The sequence below is a fragment of the Cryptomeria japonica genome, chromosome 11, assembly GCF_030272615.1.
Source record: "Cryptomeria japonica chromosome 11, Sugi_1.0, whole genome shotgun sequence".
Taxonomy (NCBI): Eukaryota; Viridiplantae; Streptophyta; class Pinopsida; order Cupressales; family Cupressaceae; genus Cryptomeria; species Cryptomeria japonica.
The window spans coordinates 357,727,445-357,746,893 of record NC_081415.1 but is presented as its reverse complement, the minus strand read 5'-3'; the positions used below and the strand labels follow the sequence as shown (position 1 = coordinate 357,746,893).

General features: G+C 36.1%; 1 protein-coding gene across 1 annotated transcript in view; it reads left to right on the top strand.

Annotated features, from left to right (window-relative positions):
- Positions 1-17,924, top strand: part of LOC131040192 (extra-large guanine nucleotide-binding protein 3) — a 56,756-nt gene extending 38,832 nt beyond the window's left edge. Inside the window, exons 6-9 of the mRNA XM_057973060.2 lie at positions 11,748-11,992; positions 13,632-13,801; positions 13,951-14,542; positions 17,378-17,924. Of these exons, the coding sequence (XP_057829043.2) occupies positions 11,748-11,992; positions 13,632-13,801; positions 13,951-14,530 (995 nt within the window). The 3' untranslated portion in view covers positions 14,531-14,542; positions 17,378-17,924. The remainder of the gene's footprint in view (positions 1-11,747; positions 11,993-13,631; positions 13,802-13,950; positions 14,543-17,377) is intronic.
- Positions 17,925-19,449: the final 1,525 nt, after the last annotated feature.

The window sequence follows — 19,449 nt, the reverse complement described above, 5'->3', positions numbered from 1 at the left end:
TCTGAATTTGGCTTGAAACTCCATTGTTGTTCTCTGCGATGATCTTGCCTCCGCTGTTATCCAAAACCTGCCAAAATTAAAGAAAATAAGTTAATCCTTATTTTGAACGTGAATTTTGAAGGTTTGATGGCTGAGTGTGCTCTGATTTTCTACTTCCTCAACACTTTTAGCTTTTAACAAGCTGCGAACACTTGGAAATTTTAGAAACCCTTGAAAACTCAATCTGATTTGAAGCTTTGGAAGTGAAATTTGTCTTTGATTAATCTGAAAACGAACTACTCAGTCCCAAAATCTGTGAAATAAATGTTGAAATCAGATTTGAATTCTGGAAAATATGTGAAAATCAGAGAGTCCCTTAAAATCTCCTCCAAAACTTTGAAAAGTAGATTGAAAACCACCAAAGATGCCTTGAATCTTCATCAAAAGGTAAGGAAACAAACTAGAATACCCCTGTCACCTTGAGAAATAGATGAAAACCTTTGTTTGTCTTCTCCTCAATGCCTTAGAAAATTTTCGAACTGTTCTTGAAGCTCTGAAGATGCCTTAGAAAACCTTCGAAATCCTCTTGAAATCTGCACAAAAACTCTCAAAACTTGTTGAAAACTCTTGAGACCTGCCAAGAAAAACTCTTAAAATTCTCCTCATGTTCGAACTTCAATCATAAATGAAATGAATGAATGAATGACCATTTGTATAAACCTTCAAGTAGTTCGAATTTTTGCAATTAGAAACAGAGCTGGTCATTCCAATCTTGAACTAGTTTTGTTTCTATTTTTCTTCCATTCATCGAACCTAGACATGTCTTGTTTCTTTGTTGAGTTTAGTCTCTTGAGAAAGTTTCTATTTTTATTTCAGTGAACTCAGTTACTTGGGAAAGTTCTGATTTTGTTTCTAGTTTGAGTTTAGTTCCTTTAGAAAGTTTCTATTTTCAGTTTGAGTTCATGAATCGAACTCCATCTTTGTTTCTTCTTTCAAATTTTGAAACTTTCTAAAACTTTCTTCTTTCCCTTGGTTCGAACTTAGGCAGATTTTCTTTCCTTCACCATGGAGTTGGTAAAATATTTTCCTTGCTTGCCGATCAAATTTTCCAAGGCAGGGCGAACTTCATAGATTGTATTCCATATGTGGGCGGGCTTGACAAAAGTTGTGCACCTCTTACTTGTTGCTTCTTCAACATTGGGTGGACTTCATCACACCCTTGCACTATGTCAAGCAGACTTTATGAAATGTCTTCCATTTTGCAAACTAGTCCTAGGCAGACTTGATCAATCCTTTGCACCTTACAAGGCGGACTCGAGGGGAGTTCATTCTATGTGAACTTGAAATGCATCCTTGCTGGGCAGACTTGGAGAGAGTTGATCCCTATGATAACTAGATTTGAAATCTCCATAACTTATGCATTTCAACTCGGATCTTCTTGAAATTTGAAATTCATACTCCATTTATCCTTTGAATTCCTTTGGATCCCTAAAATTTAAGAACTTGGCTTTTTAGGACAAAACTTGAATTTTGAGTGGAATTCTTGATCATTTTCAATGTAACTCAGAGCCAACAGTGCAAACCCTAGATCCCTTTCCAAAAATAGAAAAAGCAAGCATCTCTAAAAAATAGGGAAAACTTTCTAAAAATAGCCATTTTGGAGATTGTGCTTAAAGTGCCAAAAACAAAACTTCCTAAAAAATAGGAAAAAGCGAAAAAGCCAAACTTTTCAAAAATAGAAAGTTGTCCAAATTGACCCAAATCAATTGCAATCTTCGTCCTTTAGACTCTGTCTTGACCATGGTTTGCACAGACTGACTTATGACTTCCAAAACTCAGACCTTTCAAAACTGAGAAAGTTGGTACTGGGAAGGTTGCGAGACTCTAACAAAAACCCTAAAAAGCAAAAACAGGGGGTTCCCATTTGCAATGGGGCAATGTGTGAAAAGGTCACAACACTAAGTTCAACTATGTTATTTGGCTCAATTAATATAAATTGAGCTCTTTGAATTTGAGTCACTTTGTATATTATTATAGATGCTCAAGAAATTGAGCATCTATAATATTGACATCCCAACATGTGGCAAAAGTTGAATTGATACTTAGGAGTTTATTCAAGGTACTATGAACTACAACTAGCTTCTTTGCTTATAAGCCTGCTCGTCTTGATCAATTTGATGACGCATTGAGTGGACCAATTCTTTTTTCAATAGAGGAACTAGCAACCTTTGGGAGTAGTTGAATGACAAGATGCCTTAGCTCTGTTGTATTCTTCCCATGTTATGCCCACAATCTAATATGATTGTTTTGTGCAAGAGTGATCATATTAGGTCTTTGAATGCTGAACTGCAAAGACTGGCAAGTTGAATCTATTGCTCCTAAAATTTGGATGCATTCTCACCATTAGACTTATTCTCAATGAACTTCATGGACCCCTCCTTCATCTCATCATCTTCAAGACGAATAACTTTGCTAGATATAGGTACATACTACCGGGGGTTAAGAGCATAAGCAACCATATGAAGAAGCGTGTTCATTGTGTTCCACCTTTTTGTCACCATAGGCTTGATATGCTTGTCATAAAAGATCCTTGATAAGAATTGCTTGCTTCATCTGGTCAAGTATGCTATCAAAAGTCTCCAAATCTCTTCAAGGCTAGGAGAGCCCATATCAACATTATGTGATTATTCTCCATGATAGGTTATATGATCGGGCAAATATATTTGCAAGCAACATCTAAAAAACTAAAATTTTTACAAATTTTAAACTAAAACAAAGTGAAAAGATTTAAAAGTGAATGCTAAATCTTAAAAAAAATAGAAATTAAAGGTAAACTGCTAAAATCGAAAGAAAACATATTATATGAAACATTCTTATCACGTAGTGGACTACCGAGCAATATCAAATACCTTTTGTCATGCCTTCTCTTCCTTTGACTTTGATTCAGCCAATTTCTTCACTCTCTACAAACCAAAGTGAATTGTAAAGCCTTTTTTACTTCGAACATCCTCTGTAGCAAAATGAAATAGCTCTGTCTATTCTCCATTGGCTCGAGGAATTCCTTCTTTGAAAAAGACCAAAATAATGTAAGTACCATGCGGTGGTTACATACAAATGTTCGTATATCTGTAGATTCAACTGCCAATGTCCTTCACTCAATTTATTTTTCTGGTATCTTTGAAAATATTGTTCAAATCATGAACACAAAACAGAGCCCCAAAAATGTATTTGTAATCATTCTTAACAATGAAACCAATTAACTTACAAACATGAGTTAAATATGTCAGAACTTGCACAACACTAAAATGTCCAAACTCATTTATATTTTCCATCAAAAGTTGAAACTTAAAACTTGCAACCCTTGCATTTTCTAGAGCTATTAGTAGCACACGAAATTGGGAGCTTGCTAGACATTGGACAGTGATATAGTGGTTGATGTTAAATACTAGTCCATCTATCCATGACAATGGAGCAACCTGACCTAATCCATGTTTGTCTCATGTCCTCCATCAACATTTTCACCTTTGAATATTGTTTGTTGAAGAGGGAGGTATGCAATATATGTTCTGCCAGGGGTGCATAATAGGATCCTATTGTTTTTGAATTTAAACATCTCTTTGAAATAAGAAGATTGTGCCACATATAATGGAATGGCTTGGGCAAATTTTTTTTTTTGGCTACTAATTCATCAACATCCTCATGTGTGTATTTTTTCCATTTGTGATAAAAGTGTCCTTCATGTTCTCTCTATTAGAACTCTCTCCTACTAGCAACAAATGATACATTGGAATACTCTGGAATTGATGGCATGGGTGTACATCTAGATTTTGTCCCACTCTTCTTTACCAATTTTGCCATTTCAACCCTCTATTCTAAATTTATTTCCCACAAACCTTAACCCTATGTTCACTCTCAAGTCTCACCTAATAAATGGTATCCAACTCTACTATAATATGCATGCAAATCAATATTGCAAATATGAAACAACTAATGCTTGCTGCTTACTGAAGTCTTGGACTAATTATTCCAAAATGGTCACATATTGCATCAAGGGTTTTTTGGGATTGAAAGATTATTGTATAATCCTTGAGATTGGAGGAAGTACATGCAAAACAGTTTGGTGCAACATCACTTGTGTTTTCAAAAGAATGAGAACCCCACCGCTCCCTTCAATTTCATTTTTGTTTATGTTGACATTCCCTTCACTGTCTGTCTCATACTCATCATTGCTGCTCATGTTTACTTGCAAATAAATATGTGGCAGCTTTACAGAAAATTGAAAACAAAAAACAAAGTAAAAGTACTCTTTAATTTTTTAGACAAAAAATAAAATTATAATAAAGCTGGAAAAAAACAGCTGTGGTTATTGTGGCATACCTTGCAATCAATTAAAGTGATTTTCAAAGCAAACAGTGACTGCAAATCTTCTTGCTTGTTGTTTTTTCCTTTCTTTTGTTCAAGTTGCAAAAAAACTCAAATGACAATGGCAAAGAGAATTTCAAGAAATGGGTTTATGTTCTTGTTATATTTAGCTGTGAAGCCACCCAAGATCAATGTGACAGAAAGAAAGCAAGATCAGAATCCAGAGATGAACAAAACTCAGCACTCTCCTAGCACTGAACTAGACTCATAATCTGAGCCAGTGTTCTCATTTTCAGTACTTAGCATAGGACAGGTGAGGGCTTCTTTATATAGGAAAATATGGGTATATAAAACCAAGAGGAATAATAACTCCCTGTATCCCAAAATAGGAGGGAGTTTTACCTACTTGGTAAATGGCAAGTACATGGTTATGCCAACTCAGGTAAAGACAAGAAATGGTTATGGGGAAGTAGCTAATAAATCCAAAAGAGGGTGTGACATTCAACCATCCAAATGTGGGTGTGAATGACACATGTGAATGTAGGATTATGCCACATGTCCTTGTACTAACCATTCTAATATAACCTAAGCAAGCTTAATAGTGTATAGGAAAATATTTTTTCCCTAACATAAGGGAAAATAAAAACCTACACTAACACCACCCCTTAAACATAGCTTAGGTGGGTGAAACACACGAAGATGGGTCTTGACTACAAGGCCATGTTAGGTACTTATGTACAAAACAATCTCTCACAAACGGAGTAAAGGAGAAAACCCAGTGGGACAAAACTCCTCCCCAAAAGAGAGAAAATAAAACAAGTTTCCCAACACAAGAAATAATCCCATGTAAGGAAGAGATCCTCTCCAAGATAGAAAGGATAAGAAAGACTATGTAGTCTTCCCAAAAGTAATCAATTGTACCCATGGTTGATGCTCGAAACTGGATGTAGAAGATGAACCACGATCATCGAACAACATTCCTCCCCTTAGGAAGAAACAAAACCAAAGGTGTATGAAGAATGTCTTCCCATTCTTGAATGGAAGATGTAGGAAGGTGTAAAATGTATGAAGTCTTTGAATATTGCTTAGGCGTTCTAGGCCACATTGATGAAGATGACAATCCAAAACCTAGTAGAGATGTATGTTGAATAAGATCGAAAGACCCCTGAATCTCCTTTGAAGATAAAGATGCCTCCTCCAAATGATGCTCAAAAGTATCCACACTCATGTCAAATTGTGATGAATGATCATGTGGAGAATGAACAAGAGGATCCATAGGTTCCTCGACAACAACCAAAGAAGAATCAACTTCATCAAAGAGAAGATGAATATCTTGAATAGAGTCTCCCAAATCAGAAATATGAGACTCCATAAACAAACCTGCAATGTCTATCAAGTAGTCATCCCATGAAATGGGATCTAGAAGACGATGCGTTTCTTGCTGCACTAAATCACAGGTAGCCATGAATGTAGCAACATAAGTATCCTCAGAAGCAACAATAGATGAAGGTTAAGGAATGTAAGGTTCAAGAATTGGATCTAATGTGAGAATTCCCAAGTTCAAGTAACCAAAGTTCTCAAAATCAAAGTTCACACTAGGAGTGTGATCAACAGCCAAAGGATCAAAACCATCATCAGGTGCAAAGTTAGAAAAGGTATATAACCGAGATGCATGATCAACCATCCCAGTAGCAATTATATCTCTGCTTTCCAAATCTCGAATGATGACTGAATCAGGTGTGAATTCCATAGTCTTCCCTGTTCCACCATGAGTGATCTGATAAAAGGAAAGAAGATTGTTTGACAGATGAGGTATGCACAACACATCATTGAAAGTGCCATCCCCAATATCAATAGAACCTTTCCCAATTACACTCACATAAGTGTTGTCGCCCATCAAAATAGGTGGCATGACTCAAGGCTCAAAAGAGGAGAACATAGACTGTGTAGAAGCCATTGTTGGCCTGATGATGATTGTAATGAATGACTTCATGTGTTGTCATTGATGAAACATGTACATGCACACATATGTTCACATTGTCTACTGATATTACTTCTAAAGTTACTTGTATTGCAACGGTATTGGATGTTTAGTTTATGATGGTTTAGAGAGTGTCAACCGGTACATGTAGACAACCAGTATATGCAGGAATGATTTGACACCAACTTGAAGATTCAACGGAGACCATCAAAGAAGCAATGGAGGACAATCGGTTTACATGTTGATAGTGGTTAACTCTAACCGGTATCGGTGTTCCAACCGGTAATCATTGATTGTGTGATGAGTTATCACCGATCGTGATGAGTTACCCCTAATCGACAAATTTTGGTGGTAATTTGTGATGAGTTATGTTAGATTGTCCTAAAACACTGCATCTAGGAAATTGTGATATGATTTCTAAGTTGACATGAAATCTAAATGTCTATATAATGACATTATGATGAACTATTTCTTATGAGATGATTTGATGCGAAGATAGAAGTGTTAAGTTGTTGAAGGCATTACATAATATGTTGGTGATGCAGTTTTGAGTGCGCAAAAGAGGATCTATTCAAGCAAGTTGTGCTACTTTTAGATCACACCACCTGTTGTTTTCTAATCACTACAACAGTCAAATCCCCTAATCGGGTAAGCTCTAACAAGCTTCATTGTACAAATCCTTTAACAAGGTGATCCATTAGTTTGGATTCTGAAATCCTCTACCGAGGTTACTCCTAACAGGGTACTACCTTTAACAGGGTATAGCTCTTAACAGAGCTTTGGGATCTTTAACAGGATTCGCTCTTAGCAGAGCACTTTTGTAGACCTTAACTGGTCAGTTACCTATTATTGCAGATAGTTAACTCGTGAGTCCCATCTCACCGTGGTTTTTCCCATTTGGGTTTTCCATGTATAAACACTTTGTTTTACTTATTGTGGATGCTTTAATATCATTTTGGATTGCATGCATAGTGTTGAGAAAACTTGTTAAGTATCTCAACCGGTCAGTGCTTAAAGTGGTATTGTTTTTGCTATCACTGATTCACCCCCCTCTCTCAGTGCTTTATAAGTCTATCAGCCATATGATGAGAAGCTCCAGAATCTAGGAGCCATCTCCTTGATTCACAACTTGAAGAAGCACAAAGAGCTTTACCTTTACCTTTACCTTTAGCTGCTTCGGAAGCAAGTTCTACATGACCTTTTACCTCAGTATATCATGACTGTTTTGAATTGGGAGAAGTTGACTCAAACATTCTAGAAGGGGGATCAATATTGTTTTTCGAGTTCATCAATATCCTTCTTGTAATAGGAATGTTCTTCATGTCCAGTCCTTTTGCAATATGAACAAGTAGACTTCTTCTTAGATGAATCACCTTTTGAAGATGATTTATGTTGTGCTTGATCTGTATGTGGCTTTTTCTTTGATTTCTTCTGTTTCTTGTCAGATTGCCTTGATTCTTTTTGTCCCTTAGGCTGGCCATCCAACAAGGCTTGATTCTTTAATGAGACCCATGTAAATAAGCTTCTGTTGTTCATGAACAACATCTCATAAAAAAGATGCAAATGAAGGCTTAACATAAGCCGATCCCATAGTTAGCCTATGAGTATGAAAGCTAGAAACAAAAGATGCATATTTAGGACCAAGTTTGTTCAATACATTGTAGACCAACTGATTGTCCTTTTTCTCATTGCCACATTCTTTACATTGTGCTCTCAAATCATTAACCTTAGTTATGTAATCTTGGATGTTGTCAAAAGTTCTTTGGATCAAGGTTCATCAAATCATTATCTATCTGAGAGCCTCTAACTTCATCAGTTGTACCATACAAAGTTTTAAAGTTTTCCCAAGCTTCATGTGAAGTTTTACATGCTTTAATTTGAAACAAGATCAAGGGAAACAAAACTGCGAAGACATCCAAGAGCTTTAGTTTGTTCAAGCATCCATTTATCTTCTATAGGTTCAGCTACCTTTTGTTCAACATATGGAGTATACCCTAGTTGCATTAGTGCATTCCATGCGTGCTGATGCCAAGTTGCATAGTTATAAGGTGTAAGCAAAGGAACTTTAGAATGATCCATAGGAACAGGAAAAGAAGAGCACAAGAAAGTAGATCAGAAACACACACAGAGAGACCCCCCTTTTTTCACTCAATCAATAATCACCCCCAACAAAGAACGATTGTGGAACTTTATAAATCAGTGCGTTTACAATGCTGGAGTTGTTTTTGAGAGTTTTACAACGTCCAAATGTGAACTCAAATACTGAAAGTACAATATAATCTCAATGTGAGAACTTCAAACCAGCGCCAATGTGTAGTACTCGAAACAATATTAACTTTAAAAAAAGAATCACCTCGATTCGAGGTCGTATGTGAAAGTTACAGACGTTTGAAGTTGAGAAAACAAGGATTGTCCTTCAGTTCTGATGAGAAAACTGATTTTCTGAAAAAAGAGGACCACTTGAGTAAAAAATAATAGCTCCACTACGAAGAGCACAAAATTCTGCCCCAAATAAAAAAAATTTGCACTTGAAAACACCTATGTATGAGTGAGAACAGGCCTTCTGAAGTTTGAGTTCAAAAAACAAAACTTCAATGATGAAGGGTCACCAAATTTGAAAAAACCAACCACCTTTGCCAAATTTGAAAGTGGCCAACTTTCAATAATGCCAAATATGAAGAACTGCCAGAATAAGCCTCACCAAAATTGACAAACCACCTCCAAATTTAAAGAGCATGCCAAAAAAGCCGTTAAATTAAGCGGTGGCACTGAACTTGGTTTCACTGCCAAAATGATTGCTCAAATCGGAGGACATGTGAAAAGAATGACACAAAGGCCGAGAAATATGTTGACACAGGAGATGAGGCGACCACTGCAAGTCGGTAGTTATTGTTGTATGGAACATAGGCCGAGAGAGAAGGATCCCGTGAGGGGTTCACCCTCCACGTGAGGCTGCAAAATCTGTAGAGTCCCCTTTCAATGCTTAAGGGTCCGCTTAAAAAAACACGGAGGTTGAGGCAATACACACCAAGCCACAAGAAAGGGTCAATTTGCACTGTTTTCAAGGCGCACGACGTTGAATGTTTAGGCGGTGATCAAATGCATAAGCACATGCTACACCACAAAACCTTTGGCCAACAGTCCCGTGGACAATACGTGGCCCAAGGATTTTAAATTTTTGAAGATTTTTAAATAAAATAAAAACCTTTTCAATGTAGGGTGTGAAGCCAACATGGGCCCAAGTCTACCCTTTAACTTTTTAAAAAACTTTGTTTTATATTTTTTTTTGCAAAAAGTTTATAATAAACTTTTTAAATATAAAACATTAGGATGATTTAAAACACCTGCAATATTTTAATAATATAATAAATATTTTTTGAATGTTATTTTTTTTTAATGGCAGGATAAAATATATATATTTTTAAAAGAAAATGTCAAATTCGTACCGTACTATGCCCGTGGGCCATAGGGCTCATTTGCAAAATTTTTTTGCTTCAAATTTGACTTTGTTGAAAATTAACAAAATGACAGTCAATCTTTAGCATTTTTGGGCCTTTTGGATGCAATGGTGCTGTTCATTTGGCCTCATAATGCTCTTAAAATCAGCTACCCTCCAGATCAGCTAATGAAAGCTCTGCTTCACACCTTCACCAATTTTGCATCCGGTGTTTGATCTGGATAAAACAAAGGTCAATTCTGACTTTCTCGGCTGCTCTGGACTCAATGGTGAGCTAAGATTCACTCCAGAAAGCTCCAAAACACCTGCAATAATAAGCAAGAAACAAGAATCCCCTTAGAAGCTAAATTCCTTGAAGCTTTTCTGACTCTTTAAGACATCATCGGATGTAACAAAAATCATACTATGCTTTCAAGAATGAAATGACTCTAGATTCTAAAAGAATGCTAGCCCACAACTCACAGCTAGCTCTGGTGCCATGTTAAATTTAGCGGTGAAGCCACCCAAGATCAATGTGATTGAAGGAAAGCAAGACTAGAATCCAGAGATGAACAAAACTCAACACTCTCCTAGCATTGAACTAGGAGGGCTAGTGTTCTCATTCTCAGTACTAAGCATAGGGAGAGGTGAGGGCTTGTTTATATAGGAAAATATGGGCATATAAGACCAAGAGGAATAATAACTCTCTGTAGCCCAAAATAGGAGGGAGTTTTACTTACTTGGTAAATGGCAAGTACATGGTTATGCCAACTCATGTAAAGACAAGAAACGGTTATGGGGAGGTGGCTAATAAATCCAAAAGAGGGTGTGACATTCAATCACCCAAATGTGGGTGTGAATGACACATGCGAATGCAGGATTATGCCACATGTCTTCATACTAACCATTCTAATATAACCTAAGCAAGCTTAATAGTGTGTAAGAAAATAATTTTTCCCTAACATAAGAGAAAATAAAAACCTACACTAACAGTTCTAAGGTGTTTAGGGCTGCATAAGAGATGTGGGAGTGCTTGTTGGTCCTCCACATGCACATTTTATTTTTTTCCTTTTTAAAAAATGAAGTATTCTTTTTCTTTTACAGAACAGAGAAAAAATATTGATGTTAGGGATTCTTGGAGATCCCTAAGATGGCTGAGGGACATCTTAGATGCCCCTTTGCCATGTTAACGACATCTTAGATGGCTAACTGTTATTATCCAAGTTATTTATTACTGCAGTGCAGGATGTAGTTTCTTGTAACAATCAAGTATAACAGTCAAACTAAGGTCAAGTGATTAGGAACCTTCTGCTGAAGTCAAACATCTATCTTGAAGCAGTTAATGTTCAATTACAGGAAGTCCAGTCAAACAGCAGTCAAATAGGAAAGTCAGGAGTTTCTTCAATGCAGGTCACCTCCTAATGTTATAACTGGCTGCACTTACTATATAAAATATTAAAATGTATAGTCCTCCTAATACACAATTTTATCTCTGTCAACATTGTTGATCTTATTGTACATTGTCCTCATAGTGACCACAAATCAGTTGATGCTATTTATGTGTTGAGTTGTGATGAGATTAGCAGCACAGCGAAGTGCAGTTGGCAATAATGGTGAATAAGAGTCTGCCATAAATGGCAAGTCGCCCAGGAGGGAGAAGCACGGACTTTGTGTCTGAAAATTTTGATATTTTATATTTTAAATCGAATGGTAGTGTCTAAAAAATGTCTGATGTTGTCATTTTTCTATGTACTCACAATTATATTGGACAATTTTATTTTATTTCAAAATTTCTTCACCTACTGTGCTCTGGTTGGATTTATCACTATTAACATATATCTTTTCAAGTCTCCAACATATTCTCTGTAAGAAACCATGTAATTTGGATTGCTATAGTGATAGTGCTCTGATCAGTTTGTAATAATTACTTTAGTACACAGGAGCATAATTTTGATTTGTATTTGGTGGTTCCATATATTGTCTTTGCAGATGAGAATGAAGGAAAAGAAGCTGTTCCGTGTATTTATTCTATCAATCCAAAACTGAAGCATTTTTCAGACTGGCTACTTGAAATTATGGCAATGGGGGATCTAGATGCTTTTTTCCCTGCTGCAACACGTGAGTATGCTCCATTAGTTGATGAAATGTGGAGGGACCCCGCAATTCAGGCAACTTATGAAAGAAGAAATGAGCTGCATGTCCTTCCTGATGCTGCTGGTTACTTCCTAGAGCGAGTATTTTACTAGAGTCTCTTATCCTTATTTTCTTTGTCTTTCATATTTATTTTGGAGTGGGTAGTTAACAAATTAGAGTAGAAATTTGAATTTTAGTATGCAAAAAAATGAGTGAATAAGATTTTGTAGAATGAGGACTGGAGATATCAAATTTATGACCATATATTCTTACTGTTTACACCTGAGAAGAGCTTTAAAATCAAATTCATAGTGATGGCAAGCATTTCTTAGTTTTTTTCATCATAGAATATTAGTTCTTATTCAATATCCTCACTACGATAGATCTTTTTCGAGTGTTGATTTTTGAAAGCAAAATGCCCTTCAATAAGTTACAGGTGAATAAGCCACAATATAAATATGAACTAACAGTACAGAGACACTAGGAAAGTTTAACAGCTTGAGAATACACCACCTACAATACAAGTACTTAACCATAAATAAGCAATGTCTGCACCATAGAAGAGGTGTTTTATGACCTGAAAAATAAAGTAAATTTTTTGCTGCAAGACTTTTTGGATATATTTACTGTTATAAGAAAATAGAGTACAAGCACTAACATGCACTTGTATATGTGTATGCTATATAAGGCTATATCATGATTGCAACTGTTGTCAAAGAACTTGCTTTCTTGCATTCTTGGTGCATTGTCTCTAATATTTGCATTTAATATATGAAGAAAATTAGGTCTGTGAACAAGATATGTATGATTTCAAATTGATCATCATAAAAAAATGAAAAGGCGTTTGAAGTGAAGGAAAACTTGACTAATGTTTTATTGGACTCGGGAGTGATTTTTTTTGGAAAGCTTAGACAAGTGCTCAGGGTTGCAAAATTTTCTTTGAGTTGGCTGCTTTGATATACTGTATTGTGAGAGCCTTGTCCAACCCTTTCATCTAGAGTATGAAAACATTACAGATTTGTGTACCACAGTAGGAGAAAATTAAGACTCAGATACAATTGGACATGTCCAATGAGAGAAACAAGCCAAATCACACCGAAACCAACTTGCTTCTTTATTGTGTCAAAAGCAGTTGAAGTTGTTATCCCCCTTTTGCACCAAAACTCTAGAGGGAAGAGAAAAAGGCAATGTAAGTATATGGTAATTTTCTATTTTCGTTCCATGTAGCTCAAAGATATTATCCTTGGAAGCATTTATGAGAACAAAAGTAATGTAGACAGAAACAGAGAAATCAATTGTAGTCTGTAATTAAGATAAAATCACCTTGTGAGTTGTTACATAGTCAACACACACTCTCTATCTGTGTGATGATGTATTTAAAAAGGAATGATAAGGTTTTGGATTTTGTTGGTTGATTTTATATCTCTACAGGGTTTTTTTTCCATGCAAATATTGTTTTTTCATGTGCAGATCCTTCATTGCTTAAGCTTGTATTCCTTAATTAAAGGAGCTAATTTACAGACCACAAAAAACTTATGAAATCTGCTTGGTATCTTATGAATGTTGACAAATTCCCTGTCCCTACACGTTTTTATACAGCAAGATCAATCTAAAGAAATAACCGGTCTGGTTAGCAAAGCATTACTCTTAATACAAAAAGAAAAAGCATAATTTTCTATATTTTTGAATCTCTGATTTGAGTTTTTGGCTGTATTATGACTCAAATATGCTATTTTGTAGGCTGTTGAGGTATCAAGTAATGAATATGAGCCTTCAGAGACAGACATTTTATATGCTGAAGGAGTGACTCAAAGTAATGGGTTGACATTCATAGAATTTTCACTGGATGATCGGAGTCCCATGTCAGAACCTTATAATGAGAACTTTGATTGCCCAGCACCACCTGCAAAGTAAGGGCCTTGGTTCACATTCCTTAAAGCTTATTGTGGAAGTTTATTTCTGGCATTTAGTACATATAAATATATGCATAGGACGGCTTAAGAACTTAAATTTTAGCTTTTACGGTAAATGTTAGTAATGGATAAATCTAATTTTTTAGGTACCAGCTTATCAGAGTAAATGCGCAAGGACTAAATGAAGGCTGCAAATGGCTAGAAATGTTTGAAGATGTTCGTGCTGTCATCTTCTGTGTTGCTATAAGTGAATATGACCAAATGTGGGCTGAAAGCAATGGTCCTCTCCACAATAAGATGATCTTGAGCAGAGACCTGTTTGAGAATGTTGTGAAGCACTCTTGTCTCAAAGATACACCATTTGTCCTCTTGCTAAACAAATATGATATATTTGAGGAGAAGATCAATACAGTGCCACTTACTACATGTGAATGGTTTAAGGATTTTAGTCCTGTGAAGCCGCATCATAACAATCCATCACTAGCCCATCAAGCTTACTATTATGTGGCAATGAAATTCAAGGAACTATATGCATCCCTTAGCAGCCACAAGTTGTTTGTATGTCAAGTAAAGGCCCGTGATCGCAGCACAGTTGATGAAGCCTTCAAATATATTCGGGAGGTTTTAAAGTGGGATGAGGAAAAGGAGGAAAACTACTATGGAATTGATGATTCCTTTTGCAGCACTGACATAAGTTCCTCACCCTTTATGAGGCCAGAGGTTTAATTCTACTATGAGGTATGCTTTCTCCCCATCTCTTTCTCAGGAATGTCTCTGTATGCATTGGAGTTTGGGAAGTGCTTATGGAGTTTAAAGATTCAGAAATATTGAAAATATTATTTATAAGCAGTTCCATGAGTGAATTGTGTGAAACAGTGGACAAAATAGTCTAAATAATGCTTGTAGATAAATGGTTGCCTATGGTAAGCCTCAGTATCTTTTTAACTGGATTCTGTATAAGATCACCTCACTCTTCAAAGAAAGAATATAACAAACTTTTCATTTCAAGAAATCTGGTTATGAAGGGGATAGTCTTGCATGATGAAAAATGTACAAAAGAATTAAAAAGCCCCAATAGGATCATGACAAAATCTGTCCTTAATAGGTTCACCCTTATGCAATAGCATAAGTAGCATAAGATGCGTTATTCAGCTCTGGCAATGCAACGGATTTCACAGGGCAAGTTGAGTTGCAAATAGTACATTTATAGAGAATCTTGAGGATGGGGGCCTTATTGGCCACCTTGAGACAGCAGCTCAGAAACACACCAAAAAAAAGAAAAAAAAAGAAAAACGAGAAAAAAACATGTATGATGTGCTTGGGTAGGTGGTTTGGTTATACTTTACCATCATAAACCATAGAGAAAGGGTCTGAAACTGTGAAATAATGATCCAAAACCAGGTTTCTTCTGCAATCAGCATCCGGCATTTGAATCTGGAGGGAAATGAAGGGGTTTAATTGCTTCAGAATCCTGTATAAAGGAGGATTAGCCTAAACAGACACGAACTACCTGAAGACATAACTTTTCAAGAGGATAAACATTCTTAGAGCAGCCAAATAGTTGTTCAAAACGGGAAGCTGCCTCTGCATATGGGTTGGCAAGAACAAAGAGCTTGCTATGCATCACTAAATTAAAAGAAGGGACTGAAGATACGTGTGGGCATCCCGGAGAAATGAATAGCCAATTCAAGGTTCCATATAAGTTTTTGCAAGACAAATACCTGGTTGCATTGAACAATCCATGAAGCAGTGTCAACCATCCCTTTTATTTTTAGCTCACTAACTTTTAAACAACCATCTTGAAATCTGATTAGTACACTAAACTCATTATTTTTCCACTTTAATTGAGCAACACCTGTCCCTCACATCAGAAACACCACATTTTCCCCCTCTAACATCAAGTTGAGTTGAGCTACAATTAGTGTTCCACAATGGAACTACATTTAAATTGGGAAAAACAACTTTACCAGAGATTCAGAAGTTCTCAAGGCAACATCTGATTTGAGCGCATTCAATTTTTTTAGTGAGGAATGCATCATATATTTACTTTACCAAAAAAATGTGTGATATCAGTCTAACAACAGTATTACAAGGAAAATATTTCCCTAAAGATGCTAGCATCTGAGCTTCAATCCAAGGCATGAACTCCACCTCTTTACTAGGACACTTGGGCTTGGCTTTGACTTCCATGTTGGAAGAATGAATGCTCTGAGTTTGAGAGAATCGTATGGCATACACTTCAATGGGTGCTTTATCTTAGCAGAAGTGTTAGGGGAGGTAGCATTAAAAGTGTTGTGTGGCTGTCTTTGATTATTTTGGGGAAAAGTATTGGGTGAGGAGGTGTGGGTGACATGGAGTGGGAGAGATGGCATCCCTTTTAGCAGAGGGCAGACATTTATGGCACAAAAAATAAAATACATGTACCTTTAAAAGTGGTCAGCAAATCAGGGTTTGATCCTGTATGCTGGATTGCAACAGTGAATGTACACATTGTAATTTTAAATTTACTATTGTATTGGCCACAATATGTCTGACTCCTTGCTTCAAACTCCTTCAATTCATATGATACATGGTTTCCGTACTGGTGCAAGCCACTCAATCAGCATAACCAAGGTATCGAGATCAGATCTAATCAAGTTTACATGTGCATTATCATCAACATGTTTAAGAAGTAAATAATGCTGTCTATAATGGATTTCAGTTCTACAACCTTCTTGGACCACCTGAAAATTCTGATTCTTGTTCAAAGCCTCTCCATTAGAACACAAAATACATGGAAGAATTTATATGGTTGCTGGTTTTGATTAGAAACCACAACTGAAAAGATTGTTACCCTCATCAAAATCGATATCCCTACTTATGTTTTGTTTTCTAGTAGACATGTTCATGAGTTCCTGGGCATATGGCTACTCACTATAGCCTTCACCTCCACCTCATTAGATATTTGCCCTACTTTAAAGTGGTTAACTCATTCAAAATTTGGGCATCTGTATGCTGCTTAAATTCTTTCCTAAATGCTGTTTTTTATTGTTCCAATGCAATCTTTCTCATTAGCTATTAACTCAGCATACAATTTAATTGCATATTGCTGCAATGCCCTAGGGTAGTATCCCAATTGGGTTTTATCATTCTTAAGGAAAATTGCCTATCCAAAGCATTTTCAAGTTAATTAATGGGTTCTTGTATACTAATTTTTCTTGCTACTGAATGCTGTTGGTTTTGAGATTATTGATGCCCATTGTTTTCTTTTCAAACGGTCGGTCTTGAACCACCACATCTTTTTTGACTTCAAAATGTGACGTACTTTTTAATTGGATTTGGAAGCAACTTCGTAGATTGTTTTTGGATAACTTAAGATTGTAGTTCATTAGCTTCAGTTTTATAGATTTAATAATTTCAGAACAGCATAATAAGTATCCTTGTTTGGTAACTTAAGTTATATAGATGTAATAATTTTACAATAGCATAAAACATTTGTTCATCCACAAAGAGCTTCTCTTCGAGAGAGAGAGATTTTACCACATGAAGTAGGTTATTTAAGCTTTTTTTGGTGCATTTTGTGATACTGAGCAGGCACGGAAGCATTTGGACAATTTATATAAATTTGAGCCCCTTGTATTCTTGTGGCCTAGGATTCAGCAGTTGTATCAAACATAAGCATTGAAGTTCACGATACCTGTCATTGATGGATTGGGAAGCGGCAGTTTATATCTTGATTGTTCTGTCATTTGATTAATTGGCATTTTCTTTCAAACCTGTGTTTGAAGGGTGCTTTTCAAAACCAGTTTGGTAGATGACATCCAATTGCACCTTTGTGTACATAAGAAAAGCTTGTCAAAGATACAATTCACGAGTCAAGTGGAATTCGGGGGAAATTTGAATGTCACATGCGGCTTGCATAACTGATTTGAAGAAATTGATTGGTGTATTGTTAGTATTAAAAAACTTTGATGATCAATGTTAAATGCTTCTATTATTCATTGCTTCAATTTCTTTTGAGGACCAAATCTACTTGGTGTCACCTGATTACGATGTATCCTATTTTGATATCTTAACTGGAAATGTAGTGTTGTATCCATGGAGCAACTCAAGCAGTAAGCCCTTTATGATTTCTGTGCTATCATGTTACTGTGAAATTTGAGAAGAGCAAAAAAGATTGGGCATGTTTATTGTGCATGTAAGCCATCATCATGGATCCACTGAACTGCTAAAACATTAAGAAAAGGAATCTTATAAATGCTTTACTCCCTCTGCAACTCTTGGTGGGGGTGTTGTGAACTGTAGATGGAAGCAACATTTCCCTAAGATGGAAGGCTTCTTGCCTTAAGCTCTCTATATCTTCAATTAATTGTTTCAACTTTTGATATGTTGGACCCCCTTGATTTCTTATTCATATTGTTTTCTGCAGGTCTTTGTTGAACTCTTGATTGTTGTCTTTGTGGTGAAGACTTCATGTCCTTTGATAATAAGATCCTTTAGATGCATAACCTAGGAAAATGACAAAGAACATCGAAAAGGTTTGTTACATGTGAACATGGCAGGAATAATAGTTGAAAGTGTAGAGGACAATCTGGTTAAATGATAGTGTGACATCAAAAGTATCTGATTGTTGTGTAGATTTAGAGATAAGTGCTAAATGATGCAATGTATAATGATGTTCATAAGGTTCTTATTTTCAAGGCCAAAGATGTGGCTTAAAAGTCCTGTAGAAATATTATATGTTAATCACATTTCAAGAAAAGTGTTATATGTAGTTTGAATTTGAAAAGAGCATGTTATGCAAAAAATTGACGCTAAATTTGAGGACTATGATCAGATGTGATATATTGTGCAGGAGACTTAATACTGTGCTGTCCGAGAGAAATGCATACAGACCAAGTATAATTCCAATATTTGACCAAGGTGTAGAAAGTATAATGGAAAAAAATATCCACAGGTAGGAGCATATGAAGAATTCTGCTCGAACTAATGTAGCTAGATTCTTTTCAGAATTTTATTGCAGTTAGTGAGCGGCCAGCAACCATTTCAGCCATTGACTGGATGAGGTGTCAGAGGCTCTGTCAAAACAGGACTAAGATTGCCTATCAGAAAAAACTTATTCGTTAGTTGCTTTAAGGTTGCCTATCTGGATATTAGTGCCGTTGCTTTGCATTTTAATAATGCCGTTGCTAGATGCAAATTAATGTTATATTTTACACTGAATCATAGTTGTTCTCCGCTGTGGTTGGAGGAAATATTAATATGGCTTGCACAGTTGGTGGTTTGTTTTGAACTAATAAATGATTGATTCAATAATTACAAAAGGAGACAAGCTCTTTAAATAGAGATTACAAGAGGATCTTTCCATAATGGAAATGATCAAGAATAGAAACACAAAAGACAAAGGAAACTTCCTAAAACTAGCTAGAGATGAAAGACAAAAACAAGTTTCTAAATACTAAATGACTAAGAAATTGTGATATAATCTGCAGGTCATTTGGTCACGAATGCATAGAAGGCTGCCCCCTTCTCCTTATAGTGCTCTCAACATGAACCTGTTGTTGAGACCCTCCCTGGTTCTGTAGAACTTCTGGATATGACCAAGTGATGCTGGGTAACAAAGCTATCCCTGCCGCTATTGAGAGATACGGAAATTGAGACCATCA